This window comes from Nuphar pumila, chromosome 6 (genome assembly GCF_984573655.1).
Source record: "Nuphar pumila chromosome 6, dmNupPumi1.hap1.1, whole genome shotgun sequence".
NCBI lineage: Eukaryota > Viridiplantae > Streptophyta > Magnoliopsida > Nymphaeales > Nymphaeaceae > Nuphar > Nuphar pumila.
Genome location: NC_143254.1, coordinates 128,916,637 through 128,932,642, shown reverse-complemented (window position 1 = coordinate 128,932,642; position 16,006 = coordinate 128,916,637). Strand labels below are relative to the sequence as shown.

The 16,006-nt window shown below is 37.2% G+C and overlaps 1 protein-coding gene across 3 annotated transcripts in view; it reads left to right on the top strand.

Annotated features, from left to right (window-relative positions):
- The first annotated feature begins 6,925 nt into the window (after positions 1-6,925).
- Positions 6,926-16,006, top strand: part of SAR1 (SUPPRESSOR OF AUXIN RESISTANCE1) — a 77,505-nt gene continuing 68,424 nt past the window's right edge. For all 3 annotated transcript variants that reach the window (XR_016432397.1, XM_090009038.1, XM_090009037.1), the window contains exons 1-8: positions 6,926-7,352; positions 8,544-8,676; positions 8,787-9,051; positions 9,564-9,621; positions 13,384-13,541; positions 14,048-14,133; positions 14,697-14,795; positions 15,196-15,293. Coding sequence is in view for 2 of the 3 variants with exons in the window: in XM_090009038.1 (XP_089865164.1) it covers positions 7,162-7,352; positions 8,544-8,676; positions 8,787-9,051; positions 9,564-9,621; positions 13,384-13,541; positions 14,048-14,133; positions 14,697-14,795; positions 15,196-15,293 (1,088 nt within the window). In the remaining variant the exon portion in view is untranslated. The remainder of the gene's footprint in view (positions 7,353-8,543; positions 8,677-8,786; positions 9,052-9,563; positions 9,622-13,383; positions 13,542-14,047; positions 14,134-14,696; positions 14,796-15,195; positions 15,294-16,006) is intronic.

The window sequence follows — 16,006 nt, the reverse complement described above, 5'->3', positions numbered from 1 at the left end:
AATTCGACAAAGAAAAGTTTACGCTGTAACGCGCTCAAGGTCCATTGACTTGTTGTTTTAAAAATGTTATTTTTCACTGAATTACTATTTAAACTCTGGTAATCATATGATTTCAAAAGCTTTTTAAATTATTCTAAAAGTTACAAGTCTAAGATTTTTGGGGTGTTACAATATCCTTTCCATGAAAGTAAATTGACTGGTTGTGTCTTTCATCTTTTTAGTTCCTTCTTTTTCATACTATTACTATGATCTGTTTATGTGTGTAGCATGCATGTAGACGTGTTGCTAACATGCATGTGTCAAACCACCTCTCAGGTGGTGTTTTGGTGGTTCTAGTTACGTTTGTATGCCTTGTGGATTTGGGGCACTCATCTATTCCTTGTGTGTGATAAAAAGTGAAATTTTCTAATGCATCGGTTTCATGTGGGGGATGCAGTTCTTCTGATATGATCCATGTGACCCAGCTCTATAATGTCTTTGAAGGGCGTTTACTATTGTCAGAATATGGCGCACCAAATTCATGATTTATGACACTTGTTTTCCTTTATGTTTCTCCATGTTTTCATAATATATGAAATTCTTCCAAAATGAGTTCCCTTACTTTGTGCTTCAGAAATACCACCTAAAAAAATCACATCTTATTGTGATATTAGCGTGATAAAAACAAATTCTTATATAAAAAAGACTTTTTTTTTATGACAAGAAACCCTTGATGAGAAAAGGTGAAGAAAGGTTTAATCGGCCCACTGACTGCGAGATAAACCCACGGGTGTTATCTTGAAACAACATTCAGTTTTTATGTGTTTTCTACACTTATTCATCTAGCACCCATTCTCCATTAAATAACTAAGTTTGAATTGGGTTTCCATAGAAAATGGGAATAGAAAGAACACTAATAAAAAAACAAAGAATTTTGTATTCCAAAGGTGCTGAATTACTTCTAGATTTTGGATCTAAAGATAGAGGGGGTAGTGCGGTGCAGTGGTGGAAGGGAGGAGGAGGAGGAAGAGGGGGAAGGGGCTGGATGTAAATTAGGGCCTTATTTATGAGAAAATCTAACCAACTATTATTATATTTAGGAAAAAGCTGAGAATATAATAAATAACTAAAAAATGCAAAAATTTAACCAAAGCAAAGAATAAATTAAAATAACTGAAAATACTAAATTCAATCTCAATTCTAAGTTCTAAAAAATTTGACCATCTCTAATCTCAGATATTTCCTGTATTTACAGGAGGAGAATTCTAATCCTAATAGACTCCCTAAATGATAATTCTCTAATGGATAAAACTTATTCTAACATAATAAAACCTAGATCTTGAAGTTAGGATCCATTACAAAATAATTCAAATATTAAAATATCTAAACTAAATATTATAGATCTTAAATGATCCAATTAATAAAGTGGACCCGAATATGCATCCCTCGGCTCCTGCATCAAGATGGATGGAGGAAAGCAATCAGGTAGAAAGGGAAGAGTGGCCTGCTTTTTTTGGGCACCCCCTGCAAAAGCTGAAGCTTGGCGACTCCCTCAGGTTGAGGAGTAAGCCCTCGGAGTTTTAGGCCGACATGGACAGAGACTGTTGTACGGCGGGCTAAGCCAGCATGGCTAGGTCTCCGGGCTTGAGGTGGTTTCTCCGAGTAAAAATAATAATAAAAACTTAGTTTACCCCGCATTAACGATGGCCCTTTGTCATTGTACGGTATGAGAAAAATATTTAATAGCTATTATTTATTTGCTTCAATGGTCTGGATTGACATAGGGCATTCAATATCCCATAATGGGATATGATTTGTTCTCAAAAAAAATAAAAAATAAAAAAATAGGACAACTATGTCATTGATGCGAGTTAAAACTTGTCCTCTTTTATGTAATAGAATTTGTACTCGCTCAAAATAAAAGGACAAGAAAAGTTAATTTTGAGAGAGATATTTTATGGAAATGGATGCCATCATACCGCGTTTGATGGGATGCTAGGATGAGCCCACATATTAAAATATTTGTTTTTGGATAAACAAGTTCGCTAAAAAACTAGTTTTTAAGCAAAACTTAGGTTTCTCAAAACACAGGTCTTGCCTTTGTCACCCATGTGGCCTCCAAAAGGTTAACGTTAAGATTTTCTTTAGGGTCTGTTTGGAATTTGTAGCTGGGATGGTGTTTATAAAGTTTATGCATTTTAAGAAGTGAGCTGCTAAATCCTCAACTTGGCTAGCTGTCAAATCCATGATTTAGTGTAAATACAAAAGAGAAAGGGCCGCACTTCCCATCCTAAATGCATAAACGCCTCCAAACAGGACCAACCAAGGTACTTTGACCAAGATTTTACCTCGGGCCACCAAATGCATAAACGCCCATCCCAGCGCCAAGATTCCAAACAGGCCCTCATCTGTTTTTGCAAGACCAAACTAGTTAGTTTGAAGTAAGTGTTTAAATGGAGTTAACTCATGGAGTTATTTGCTTTACTTGTTTTTGTGAGTCCAAATGTTTAATCGCCATTTGCATAGAGGAATGGTGTTGTCGAGAGAGAGAGGAAAAAGAAAGTCCATCGATTTTTTCTTTTCTTTTTTTTATTGTTTTGAATTTCAAAACCTAATGGAAAAGAATCTGTGCCACGTGTCAAGATCCTGATAGTTTTTTAATGGTCAGGATTGTCAGATGAGAGTAGATCTCATTTGACAAATGACCTGATCTGGACCCATTTGTATCTACAAGCGACACCGGTTTAGTTGGACATCCAATTGATGTTCAGTATGGTTGACTGAATTACTATGCTGGACTTCTTGTTCTATGATAAAAGTCATTGCTTAGGTTTGGACATCCCAGGTCAAGAGGTGCCACAATGACTATGGCTTATATGGGTGTTCGTAAATATTGTCATGGTTGTAAAATCCCATAATAATATTTCGTAATACTAATAAGTTGTGATAATCCAAATACTTTACTAAATATTTTAAAAAGCTCACTTATTTCTAATATTTCACAGTATTGCTACAAGTTTGTCATATTGTAATATTTGTATGTTTTCAATGGTTAATAATTTTATATAATTATTTTATGCTCTTAATAGTACAATCATAATATTTTATTGATTTCATTCCAAAAAAGAAGTTAAAAAAAAGTTCAAATTATAATGACATTTATCCATATGGAGTCTTGTGACTGCTTAGAACATATACTGAATCCTGACAATTACTTCTTGAACTTTATAACAAATATTGGCAATGTAATGAAATAGTACATGTTTTGTATAATGGATTTTCATACTATCTAGTAGAAAATATTATATATTTGTTTTTCAAGGATTTCTATTGATCATACCCCATAGTACGATCTACATGTTTGTTTAGCAAAAAGTGGTGTTTGGATGATGAGACTGTGATGTGTTTGTGTGTAGTTTTTTGAAGAAATTGAAAGATCAATGATCCACAATGCAAACAATTTTATTATGCGTACATTGAGAAAGATGATTCAAAGTGTGATTATTGGTGAACAGTTTATGTTGGATACGTTTGTGGGATCAAATTGAGTTAATACAAATTTCACCTATTATCTTTTAACTTGAAAGCTTGAGTAGTAGATTATACAAAACATACATCAATTTTAAAATATCATGTTCTAATTCTAACATTTGCAAATAAAAAAATTTAATGATGATTTCAAGATATTAACATAATTTAAAAAACAAATCTTTTGTGACAAGAAACACTTGCCGACAAAAGGTGATTATAGGTTTCCCAACCCTTGAAAGGTAAACATTTGGTTTATAAGGTGATTATAGGTTTATAATCACATTTATCTTGAAAGAACATTCGGTTTTTACATGTTTTCAAATGACCTCATGGATCTGATTTCCATGTTTTAATAGGAACTCGCTTTTGGATCGCCAATTTGTGTACATGTTTTTTCTAGTGATGCAAAAATAGATGACTGCAAATGAATTGATATTTTTTTTACAAAAAACATGTATTTTCACCAACAAAACATGACCCAACAGTTGATTTAATCACACACACACGAGGCAAGAAGTTTAACATGGTTTAGTTTTAAAACACCTATGTCCGTGAGCATGTAACTCTCAACACCCAAAAATGGTGAGAGCATCCACTAATTCCATAAAAAAAGGAGATCTTCATTTAGCAATTACTGGGTAATCTCCTATAAAAAGGGTTTTAAATAAACATTTTTATCTCTACATTATGTCATTCCTATCTTTTGTTATCCTGAGATAGTTCTAAATAGATTTTTGCACCTTTTACATTTTAATATTCACCTCGCTATTAGATCTAGACCTTGATTATTATCTAATTTGCTTTTATCATGCTCGCTCAAATTGAACGTAGGATTGTTTCAGTGTACTTGGTCCTTATGTAAGAATGTCAGCAACTTGATTCGAAGAAGTCACATGCTTTGTGGCCAAAGATCCCAATTCAACTTTCTCTCTAGCAAATTGGTAGTTGATTTTCACATGCTTCATTCTTTTTTTCGCCAGGGAAAGCTAGGGTTAGACAGATCCCTACCAGCTATACAACCATGCCATTGAGGTTTGATTTTGCAATGTCCCAACACAAGGCGATGTGCACAAACTGCTCCTGTCAGAATAAATATCACTGAGAATAAAGGTTAACCACGTAAATTCAACATACACAGCCTTGCATTTTGCCTCAAAGCTTAATCGGCCAAATGTTGACTGCTTCGTAGCAGTGCAGGAAATGCAATTTGCTCCAAGAAATGTACAGAGACATGTTACTGATCTCCTAGTAAGAGGCATCAATTCCAATCGTCATCCCAAAAGGCATAAAGTTCAAGAGTTGATCTTGAGATGATCTGAGTTCTAAAATCTATGGTCCCATGAACATATCGCAAGTTGTTTTGCCATATGAAAATGACCTTTTGAAGGACTTTGCATAAACTAACTTATATAATTTACAGAAAAATACGTTTGGCCTGATAAATGTATTATGTATTGAAAGTAACTAAAAAGCTGTGTAATGGCATGAACGAAGATTTTTATAGTCTTTTTTACTTATTTCAAAATTTTCACGATGTGATCTAGATGTTTGGTTTTATAGAAACACACTCTTGGATTATCCAGTTACAATGCATAAGAAGAATCTTTTACAACAACAACAACTATGCCTTCATCCCAAAACAATTGGGGTCGGCAATATGAACCAAAAAAGAAAATCATTCTCGGTTTTTCACATGAATCCTTCTCCTCCAATCATTTCTATCCAATGTCATGTCCTCGGTGAGGTTCAAAGCATTCATATCCTTTCCTATCATCTCCGTCCAAGTCTTCTTAGGCCTACCCTGACCTCTTTTAACTAATATATTTTCTCATTTCTCCATCCTTCTAACTGAAACATCATTAGGCCTTCACCGAATATGTTAAAACCACCGTAAACGATTCTATCTCATTTTATTTTCAACGAATGTAATGCCTACCTTCTTACGTATCTCCTCGTTTCAAATCTTATATTTTATTGTATTTTCACACATCCATCTAAGCATACACATCTCAGCTACACACATTTTTTGAATATGATGTCTCTTGGCAGCCCAATATTCTGTACCATATAGTAAAGCGGGCCTAATTGTCGTCCTATAAAACTTTTCCTTCAACCGCAATTGCATTTACGATCGCACAACACTGTAGTTGCACTTTTTCATTTCATCCACCCAACCTTTATCCTGTGATTTACATCTCCGTCAATTTCTCCATACTTTTGAATGATAGATCCCAAATATTTGAAACAGTCACTCACTCAACTTAAAACTTCTTGCTTCTAATGTCTGTCTCCATAATTTTAACTTAGCATTAACCCCAGCTCTAGACTCATCAATCAAAACAATATCATCAACAAACAACATACACCACGACACATTTTCTTGAATTGATCTCATAAGCTCATCCATCACTATAACAAATAGTAAATAGCTTAATGTAGATCCTTGATGTAACCCAACCGTTATACGAAAATTGGTTGTCACCCCTCCACAAGTACAGATATTGGTTACTACTCATTCGTACATATCTTTAATTATACTAATGTATTTGAGTGAAACACCTTTCTTCATCATTGTCTATCAAAGAACATCTCTAGGTATTCTATCGTATGTCTTCTCCAAATCAATAAAAACCATAAGAAGAATCTTTCAAAGCTTGAAAATTAACTGCTTAAAATTTTCATAAATATTCAAGCATAAAAAATTATATTTCTTGATTCGATTATGATGATCTAACAATAGATTCTTAGTAAATGAACCATGCTGAATGCATTTGTAGGGTCATATTTGCGGAAACTATAAAAATTTTGATTGCTTGTCTGGCAGTGCATGCCCCCTTGTGTTGAGACGGTGCAAGTTGGAATCCCCATGCTATGGTTGAATAACTGGAAGGGTCTGCCTAACCCAGCTTTATCTATAAGAAAAAAAAGAAAAAAAAAGTTTGACCATCTATTAATAGGATATCTTTTGACTGAAAATCATTGTAGTAACTGGATGACAATTCACCATTTGGCTTAGTCGATGAGCTTATACGCATAAAAATAATCCCCAAGAAAGATTATGCCTTAAAAACAATGCAGATAAAACTCAAATCTTTCATAGAAAATTCAAGACTGACCCGATTCATAAAGAATTTAAAATTTTTTGGAAACCTTTTTATAAAAAACTAAACTTTCCAATTTATAGCCAGTTTTTCCAAGAAAGAGATTTGTGGCATTGTCTTTGTCAGGTTAACGGCGTTCATCGCTAAACAATCCCAGTGTCCTGGACCGAGCCTCAGACTGGGCGGCGCATGGCCGGTTTGCAAAAAATTCTATGCCCGTGACATCTGGGTAGCCCAAAACCTGCCTGAACCAAACCGAACCCAGAAACTGGCCCGGCTATTTAAACTCCTCGCCGGTGTCTCTAAATCAGATCGAGCCACCGACTCGTGGGGTCGCGTTTGGGAAGTTCATGAAAATTTCATAATCTGAAACCCTAGACCCCGTTTTGGCGCCACATTCGCCTTTTTCCCTCGCCTCTGAACACAAAAAAACCAGCCCTTCAAACCCTTTCTCCGGCAAAGCTCCCCCAAAATTTCCGGCGTTTTCGTTCTCGTTCCGACCGCTGCCGACCGAACGCGTTCAGAATCCGTCGCGTTCGGCCTCTCTGCCATGGCCGCGGCGACGGAATCGGCCGCTCGTTCTGTCGGATTCGTGGAAGTTCCTGTCATCGGTAGCGATTCTGTCAAGTGGATCGACGTCACCGTTCCTTCTTCCGCCGCTCCTGCCGAGCCGTGCGCTCCTCCGACGGACAATGCCGCCGGCTGCGCCCTCGTCGGGGATCCGCCTGTCTACCTCGTCTGGTAATTTTCAGCATTTTGCTTTCATTATTTTTTGTTATCATCTGTTGACTTATTGGAGATCATACCTGGAACTCTGATTTGTAGTATTGTGCGAAGGTGATCCGGGAGAGGAGTACTATTTTTTCACTAGGTTTTCATTCGGGATATTGTAAGTGTGTTAGGTTTCAAGTTCTAGGGTTTCTTTTATAATTGGATGCCTCTTGGGGCTGTTGGTTAGGGCCTCGTTATTGCGGTAAACTTTCTTTGATAATGTTCAGTAGCTATGTCTACAGCTACCTGTGAGAACCTTAGCAGCTTGGAACAGAGCAGCATTGGGAACAAACGTTTGGAAGTGAAAGATTGGGGAATAGAAAATTTAAAGTGAAATATGTGAATAAGCAAAATACTTGCTGCAACAGTCGAAGATTGAAATAATTTTTTGGTAATATTAACAAAATTTATCTTAAAGTTCGTGTAAATTTGCTAACAACAGACATCCACATAAATATGTGCGTGTACAAAACATGTAAACACACATACCAGAGACGCTAGTGCAGGTGAGAATTCAAATGTTATTTTTCTTGATATTTCCAAAAAAAGTTGCACATGTTTGGAAGTACAAGAAGTTCTATCTATTTGAAGTTATGAATACAACACACAATTATTCCACAAAAATTCCTCACAAGCACTTCAAAAATTTATGCATCAGTTTTTCCCTTTTGTCCTTTTGGGAATGTGAAGGATTTTTGATATTGTCCAATCGTTTAATAGTCTGGAAAAATCATATTACTGCATCATACCATCTGTATTGGTTTCACACACTGCACACATGCATAAAGAGGGCGGGACATTTTTTTTATGATTTTAAGTTTATTATTCTGCACCACTCAAATTACACAATTATTAGTTTCACTTGTCAGGTAGAGGCACAACGCTTAGGAATTATGTGGCATTTTCAACTGCATAGTTTGTGAAAGAGCAATAATTCATGTAAAATGTCTATTTTTCATGCTTTTTCTCTCCCAACCCCAATATTTTTTAAAGCAGTATGAGCCATGCCACCGATTGCCACCTATTTGATCATTAGCTTATTCCTTTGTGCAGTTTGATCAATCCCTTAGCTGAAAGCTGCATGTATTTGCAAATTGCAACCGATTCTGTTTTATTTTTTAGCTGAAGAAATTTATATACATATACTTTTTTATCCTACAGGCGCATCCACAAGGACTCTCCTAACTCCTTAGAGTTACTGGAGATTTGTGCCAGTAATGAGTTTCCAAGGAGTGGACTTCGCCTAACATTCCAGAGTGCACTGTGCCCATTTGCTTTCATATGCAGAAATGAGGTTGCTTACTGGAATATTTGTTGATGTTTTATGTTTCTATGTAAATTAGTGGTTGTTCTATTTTGATGCCTACCTGGTTCTCAGTTGGTTCTGAATTTGTGCATTTGCAGACACAGAGCAGTACTGGGAGTGGTTTTATATTTGCATTGACAGTTACAGGGTTTGCATATCTTTTCAGCTTGAGAACCCCTGGTGCTTACTTGTCGGGGTCTATTTTTCCTGAAACTGATTTTTTGGAGGTTGATGTACGTGCTCGGAGTTCTCAATTTTTGGAGATAACATCAGTAACAGCCTTACCAGGGCTCCTGGTGGTTGGTCGAAATGATGGTTCTGTTGGCTGTTTTGAATTCATAACACCTTTTCCGAGATCTCAAGGTATTCCTCTATGAGTGCATGAATTTTTGGTACACATTGTTTAGTTTCCAATAAGCAATTCCATTAGGTGCAGTTAATAATTGTTAGTCTTTCTGAATACTTCATTTTTCCTTCATGTGTTTTTTTAGTGAATGTCCCTTATGCTTTCTCTAGATGGAAGAATCTAATTGAACTGACTCTTTAGGCCCTTTCATGGCCACATCTTTTATGACATGTTATTTTGTCTCAAAGGATGTAAATGTAGCATGTTGCATTCCACAAGTTTCATATTTTCAAGGGCTTGTTCTTTTTTTTGCTTGTGAGATTTGTCAGTGGTACTAATTCTCTGTTTTCTTACCTTTCTTCTACAGTGGAGTATCTTGTTGCTGCTGTAATATTTTTCTGAAATGTGTTTTTTTTGTAAGGGTTGTGCTCGTTTAATCTGGTGTTTTCATAGCCTGTTGTTTTTCCAGCTCAGAGTTATGTTCTTCACATTCATCGCTGCATTTTTTTATGGAGTCTATTTTTGACAGGTTCTGTCTATGAGCTAAGAGATGTAGGGCTTAGCCGTCTTTGGGGGTTGGTGTCAAGGTATGGTTGTCTATTATATTCATTTTAGTTCATAGAGATCAAAATTTACTAATTCTTGTGACTTGTTTAATTGTTTTTTTGTTTGTCAAGTACTTTTCACATGAGACTTGTGCCAAGGGATTCTTATTTGTGAAACTTATATGACATGTATGGAACTAAAATTTACTGGTTCATATGTAGGGAAAAATAATTAGTTGCAGGCTACTTGCTTTATATTTGGCCTGTCCCAGTTTTCAATAGTGCAATTTTCATTTCAGCTGATTCCATTTTACTGCCATCAGAGATCCATCTTTAGCTTGTTCCCTCCTGTCAAAAACAATCTTTAGCTCATTCCTGTCTCCTAATGTTATAATTAATGTAGAGAAGCACTATCTTATACTGAGGGGTGTCAGGTTGACACCTATTGTGGCTATCACATGCAAGCACACTCATTCTCAATCTCCTAAATATATCTGTATAGATGTAATATGAAAAGCATTGTGGAACTAGTATAAAAAATAACAGCACAACCTCCTTCTTAACAAAAGGCAAACAGCTCCCTGTTGCTTTGTCTGGGACCTAGAGGGAAGAGAAATGCCACACACAGACATATGAGAGAAGGGTTCATCCTGCCAATTTTTCATTAGCTCACTTATTTGGATCCTCCAAAAAATCATAGTTGCAGATGTTTTTTACCTGATTCTGGACTAATAAATTTGTGTCACAGTTAACTCAGTAGAAAACATGCATTGGATTATGTATTTTTTATGCTCAGATGTGTTTTTTAGAGAGGTAAAAAATCAATGGTTGATATTCCACTAAAACTTTATGATATAATGTTCAAGTTTTTCCATTAAATAAATGCAATCCAAAGCATGGTTTTAGTCTATGTCACATGGGTGCGGGGATTCGGCACTTCCAAAAAACCCGGGTGCGGGGGTGCGGCAGGGGCAAAAATGTAAAAAAAATTATATATATATATATATAATTTTGAAGTTTTAACAGTTTTACATTTATTTTAAATTATTTAAATGTTATAAGGCACAATAATTTATTTTAATTTTTCATGATTTTCTCCTAGGTTTCATCTAGGTGCAGTATGGAAATGGACCACTGTTTCTTAGTCATTGTCACCAATCCATGTGTTATATTCTAGATAATTAGCAGTCTATACCACTCAATGAACTTCTTCATGGAAATGAACGAAAAACTCGGTTTAAGATTAAGCTAAATCAGGACTTTCACCATGCTTCTCCATGAATGTAAAGGCATCTTCTAGAAAATAAAAGCTCTTAAAGGAGAGGAATATGAATGTCACTAATCTTCTTGATGGGTACTAGTGACCTTACCTGGAATCAGGCATGCAAGTGGTTTCATTTAAGCATCCATTAAATCAAGCAGACATTCATTTAGTGGTCAAGACATTGACAGTTGACCCATTATTTGCAGCTTTTAAAAACAGATTGAACCAGAACATCAATTCTGTGCTAACCCTCCAGGCAAGGAGCTTCTGCATTCATTTCTACCACCAAGCACACCCTTGAATTGCAACATGCATTTGAACTTATTTATTCTTAGTCATGCATTTGAGCTTATTAATTCTTAGATATACACTGCATACTTAGTTAATTCCATGGCTGGTAGCAAGCGCCTAGTCCCACCACGCAAAATAAAAATGAAGAAGAGCAGTGAATAAGATTACTTCCACTGTTGCCATGCTTCAAGACACATACACAACATTCAACAGTGGATGACTTACTAGATACCATTCAACAGTTTATAACATTTAAATAAAGGGGAGGGGCTCGGCCCCTCCCCTGTCGACCCAAAAACAAAAAACATAAAGGGGAGGGGCTTGGCCCCTCCCCTGTCGACCCAAAAAAGAAAAACATAAAGGGGAGGGGCTCGGCCCCTCCCCTGTCGACCCAAAAAAGAAAAACATAAAGGGGAGGGGCTCGGCCCCTCTTGTACCGAAAAACGAGGGAGCAGGGGAGGCTCAGCCCCTCCCCTGTCGACCCAACAAGAGACTGAGAGGGGGGGGGGGTGCTCGGCCCCTCCCCAGCCGACCCAAGAAGAGAGTGAGAGACATACCTGCGAAAGGAGAGGAGGAGCCTGGGAGGCGGCGCTGGGGGCGGCGGAGCTGGGGGGCGGCGATGGGAGAGCTCGAGCTCAGGGGGAGAGAGAGGAGAGATTAGGGCAAAATTTTTTTTTGCCCTAATCCTCCTTTTCATCGGGGGGATTTTTTTTTATGCCCAAATTATGGACAAAAATGACCCTGGGTGCGTTGACCGCACCCAGGGTCGTGTTGACCGCACTCGGTGCCGCACCCGCACGCAAACCCGCGTCGCGTCGCGTCGACGCGGGTGCAGCATATGTTTTGCCGAGTCCCTGTGACATAGGTTTTAGTAAATAAAATATGATAAACACATCTTCTGGTTTAACTCAAGCAAAAGATACATGCAACTATGCTTTTAGAAGGGTCCTAAAGTGAGATGTAATGAAAAGGTGTCTGGACAATCCCTTCTCTCTCTCTACACTAGAGTTACCGGATGCGCCTAGGTAAAAGAGGAAGCGCGCTTCGAAAGCGCAAAACGTCGCGCTTCCGAAGCGTGCGGGGAAGCGCCACTTTTAAATGGGAAGCACGCTTCCCAATTTTTTTCAAATTTTTTGTATTTTTTATTTTTATTTTTTTCGCTTCCCCCTCGCTTCCTAGGTCGCTTCCGGTTCGCTTCCTAGGTGGCTTTCGAGACGATTCCCGACTCGCTCCTAAGTGGTCCCACGCTTCCCGCTTCCTAAAATTTTGAAAGTGCCTCGCTTCTCGCTCCCGCTTCCTCAACTGACAACCATGCTCTATACACACACATAGGGTTGTGCATTTCTGAGGACTCTCTATACACACACACATTGGGTTGTGCATTTCTGTGGACAGAAGACCCTACTGACCATGTGGATATCTGTGGGCTGTCCAACAAAACTCACCTACAGATGACCTCTCTCTCTCTTGTATTCAGGGAAAGGTTGCAAGATCTTTTCGATCTTGTAGATTGGATGGGGCATGGTTCCAGCCACACCCTGTCCACACGAATCCACTATATGTGTTGCGTGTGTGTACACACATGTATAACCATGTTTCTACTACTCTTGGAGCTTTCTCTCGAACCCTGAAGAAGATATTTCTCTTCTACTCAATCTTAGCCAACGCTGCCGACCAGCCCATTTCCTCCCCGTACTTCAGCATAATCCCACCGTACCCGTCTTTTCTCTTTCTCATGCTGATGCTGCAGCGAGGGATTTTATTTAGTCTTGATTTATTTTTTTCATTTAGTTGATTTACCGGTGGTTTGTGTTCATCACCTTGGGTTTCTATTCTCATAAATTTTGTCTGTTTTTCCTTGTGACTGCGATTCTTTCTTAGTTTTTGTTTTTTGTTTAAATCTCTTCTATGTGTAAAGGGCTGTCTTGCTGCAGCCTTAATTTGCAATGTATGCTTGTTATGAAATAGGTACACTCGATTGATTACAAGTACATATTAATGCAAAGTCCACATATATATGCTTTATTGGATTGGTGGACCAGGGAATAGGGTTGGTGGGTTTGTTTCCATATCACATTATTTGCTAGACTTATAGGTAGGAAAGCTAATGGGTTTTCATTAGTTCTAAGGGTCTTAATGCATGCTATGTCTGAAAGTTAACCATTTCAAGTTGTTGAAATTGTATTGCTTGCTCTCATTTTGCTTATAGCCTTTTCGCTGTATTCAGTTTGCAATTATGTGCTTTTCAGGTCAAACATTTCTAGCTCTGTGCAGAGTTTAGGACTTTCAGAAGTACATGGTCGGACGTTTTTGTTTGTGCTCCATGCAGATGGAAGTATGCGAGTTTGGGATATAGTTGGTCGTGTGAAGATTTTCAGTCATAACTTGATCTTACCAGAATTGGCAGGCACTGTATTTTTCCATGAAGTTTCATTGTTTGTAATTGATAGGGAATTTTCGCTTAACCTATTAGAAGATTATTTGTCAAGCCATACCTTAATGAAAAAGAAAAGAAAAAGCGAAGCATGTTAATTATGTCAAAGCAAAAAGATATTATATAGTTGGACATGAGTCCCTACCATTGACTATACAATAACTTATATAAGAAATGCCAAGTAAAAACATCTTTCCTTACAATAATTGTAGTGGCAAATGCATCTTTTCTTCTGTTCTTTCTCCTTGCCTTTTTGTTTTATTGGCTAATTCAGTGCATTTGGTCTAGACGGCTTCACATGGAAATTTTAGCTCATGCTTATCAATAGTTCTTGACTTGGATACTTCTTTTACTTGTTCTTATTTTATTTGTTTTTATTGTAGTTTGCCCAATGTATGAGTGCACAGGCATGTGTTCCTTTATATAATCTATAAGTAACTTGGCCAGAGGCTGACAAATTCTGATTTCTTTCATCATAGGGTACAATCCTGCAAGAGTGTGGGTTGGTGATGCCAACAAGGATGCGACAGAGATATTTGTTGCTACACTTTATAGAAGTGAATTGGTATGTTGTACGCATTGCTATTCCGGGAACTGATATTTTGATTGTCCCCCTTGCTATTGTTCATATGTTATAAGTTATTATCTTGATGATTAATATCTGTATATTCTGCTTCGTCTTTTGCTTTAGTGTATTTTATTTCCCTTATGTGTGAAAGATTTTGACATCTTCAAAGAAGATTGATATAGTAGTATGGACATCACTGGCTTTTTGGTCATTTTCATGAATTTCAAGTTTCTAAAAATGTACTTGTGTCCCTTTCTTTAAATGTCAATGTTTTGATGTAACCCATTTGACTTAGATAACCTGATTGTTTCATATTCTTTGATCTGCTTTTTTTCTTCCTGCTAGGCAGTTGAGGAGTGAGGACATATTTTTTAGTGGTTAATTAACAGAATGCTCTTGCCATGAGGGGAACAGTGGTTGCTATGATTGTATTCTGAATTGTATGTGTATATATTGGAACAAATTCTTGCTATTAATGAAAACAATAGTATTTGCTATTTAAAGTCACAATCAACTGAGGATCTGAGATTCTGAATACTTTTTTCTTCGGGCTCCTGAAGGGTATTGAAGTCATTGTTGTGCATGGCTTCCATATTAACGTGGGTGACAAGCTTTCTTTGATACTAAAATCTTCAGTGAAACATGTGGCTTTAGAGAAGGTAATATTCTTTGATTTGAAACTATATTTCTATTTTTCTTTTCAATTATTAATCTGGTAGGGATGACCTTACTGCTCCATGGATGCATCATCTTTTTCTTCACCATCCAATCATCAACTCCATTCATTTTTTAAATGATGAGGAACCCACCCAAAATTGAGAGACATTGGGCCCCACGGGTGGTAAACACCAGGAATTTGGCCTTACAATTGCACTCCTGGTAAAGTCACAGACACACCCTTTGGTAGTTCTACCTCGAGAAGTGCTCGAGTCTCTCCTTGAGCAAGGAGGATCTCAACCATGGGGCATCAATTCCTTTCATATATTGTTGAAAACTTTTGGTTTTACCTTTTCATTGGTTAAGTGCTTACATCAAATTCTCTTTTTCTTTTGTTTGTAGGGGAGGCTAATTGACTTGAAAATAAGTTTCAATAGACTTTGGATGCTTAAAGAAGATGCCATGTCATTGTTCGACCTTTTTCATGTTGAACTTGATACGTAAGTACATGTGGCTTCCAATAGGTTATATTGATTGGAACCTACTCTACTTTCTACTTAATATATTTTGAATTTCAGATATCATTTTTGTTGAAAGAATTGACATAATGTAAGCTTATGGGGACAGATCTTGAGCGGTTTCTGTGTTAAGAATTATCCCTACAGCATAATCAAGTAATCAGTGCATGGGATCCCTCATGTAGTTGCATGAGATAAGACTAGTGATAAGCACCTATTTTGCACTGTATACAGAGCACTTTTGGATCTAATTTTTATTTGGTCTTCCCTCAAATTTTGTTCATTCTCAAGCATACTTTGCTTCCCGATCCATTTTATATATTAGAGAATCTATTATTAATATGAATTCTTAATGTGCCTAAGGTAAAACATTCCAGGGGTGATACGATTCTCAAGAATCACTTAAGAGAATCAAGTAGTTTCTATCAGGCTTTGAAGCTTTCCATAAATTTAATCGCCTGCCTGAATTGTCTTGAGAAAAAAACTATAAAAAAAAATGAAGTATGTTCTTTTCCTTGCGCTCTAGGTGGTTCAGTTGTAGTATACCTACTTGATAGGAGCGTGGTATTGAGTTTGCCCAAGGTTTTCCCAAGCTTGTTCATTCTCTAAGGTTTAAGTCATCCTCACTTACTATGTCACATAGGTGCGGGTGCGGCACTTTAAAAAAACTTGGGTGCAGAGGTGCGGGGAGGGTG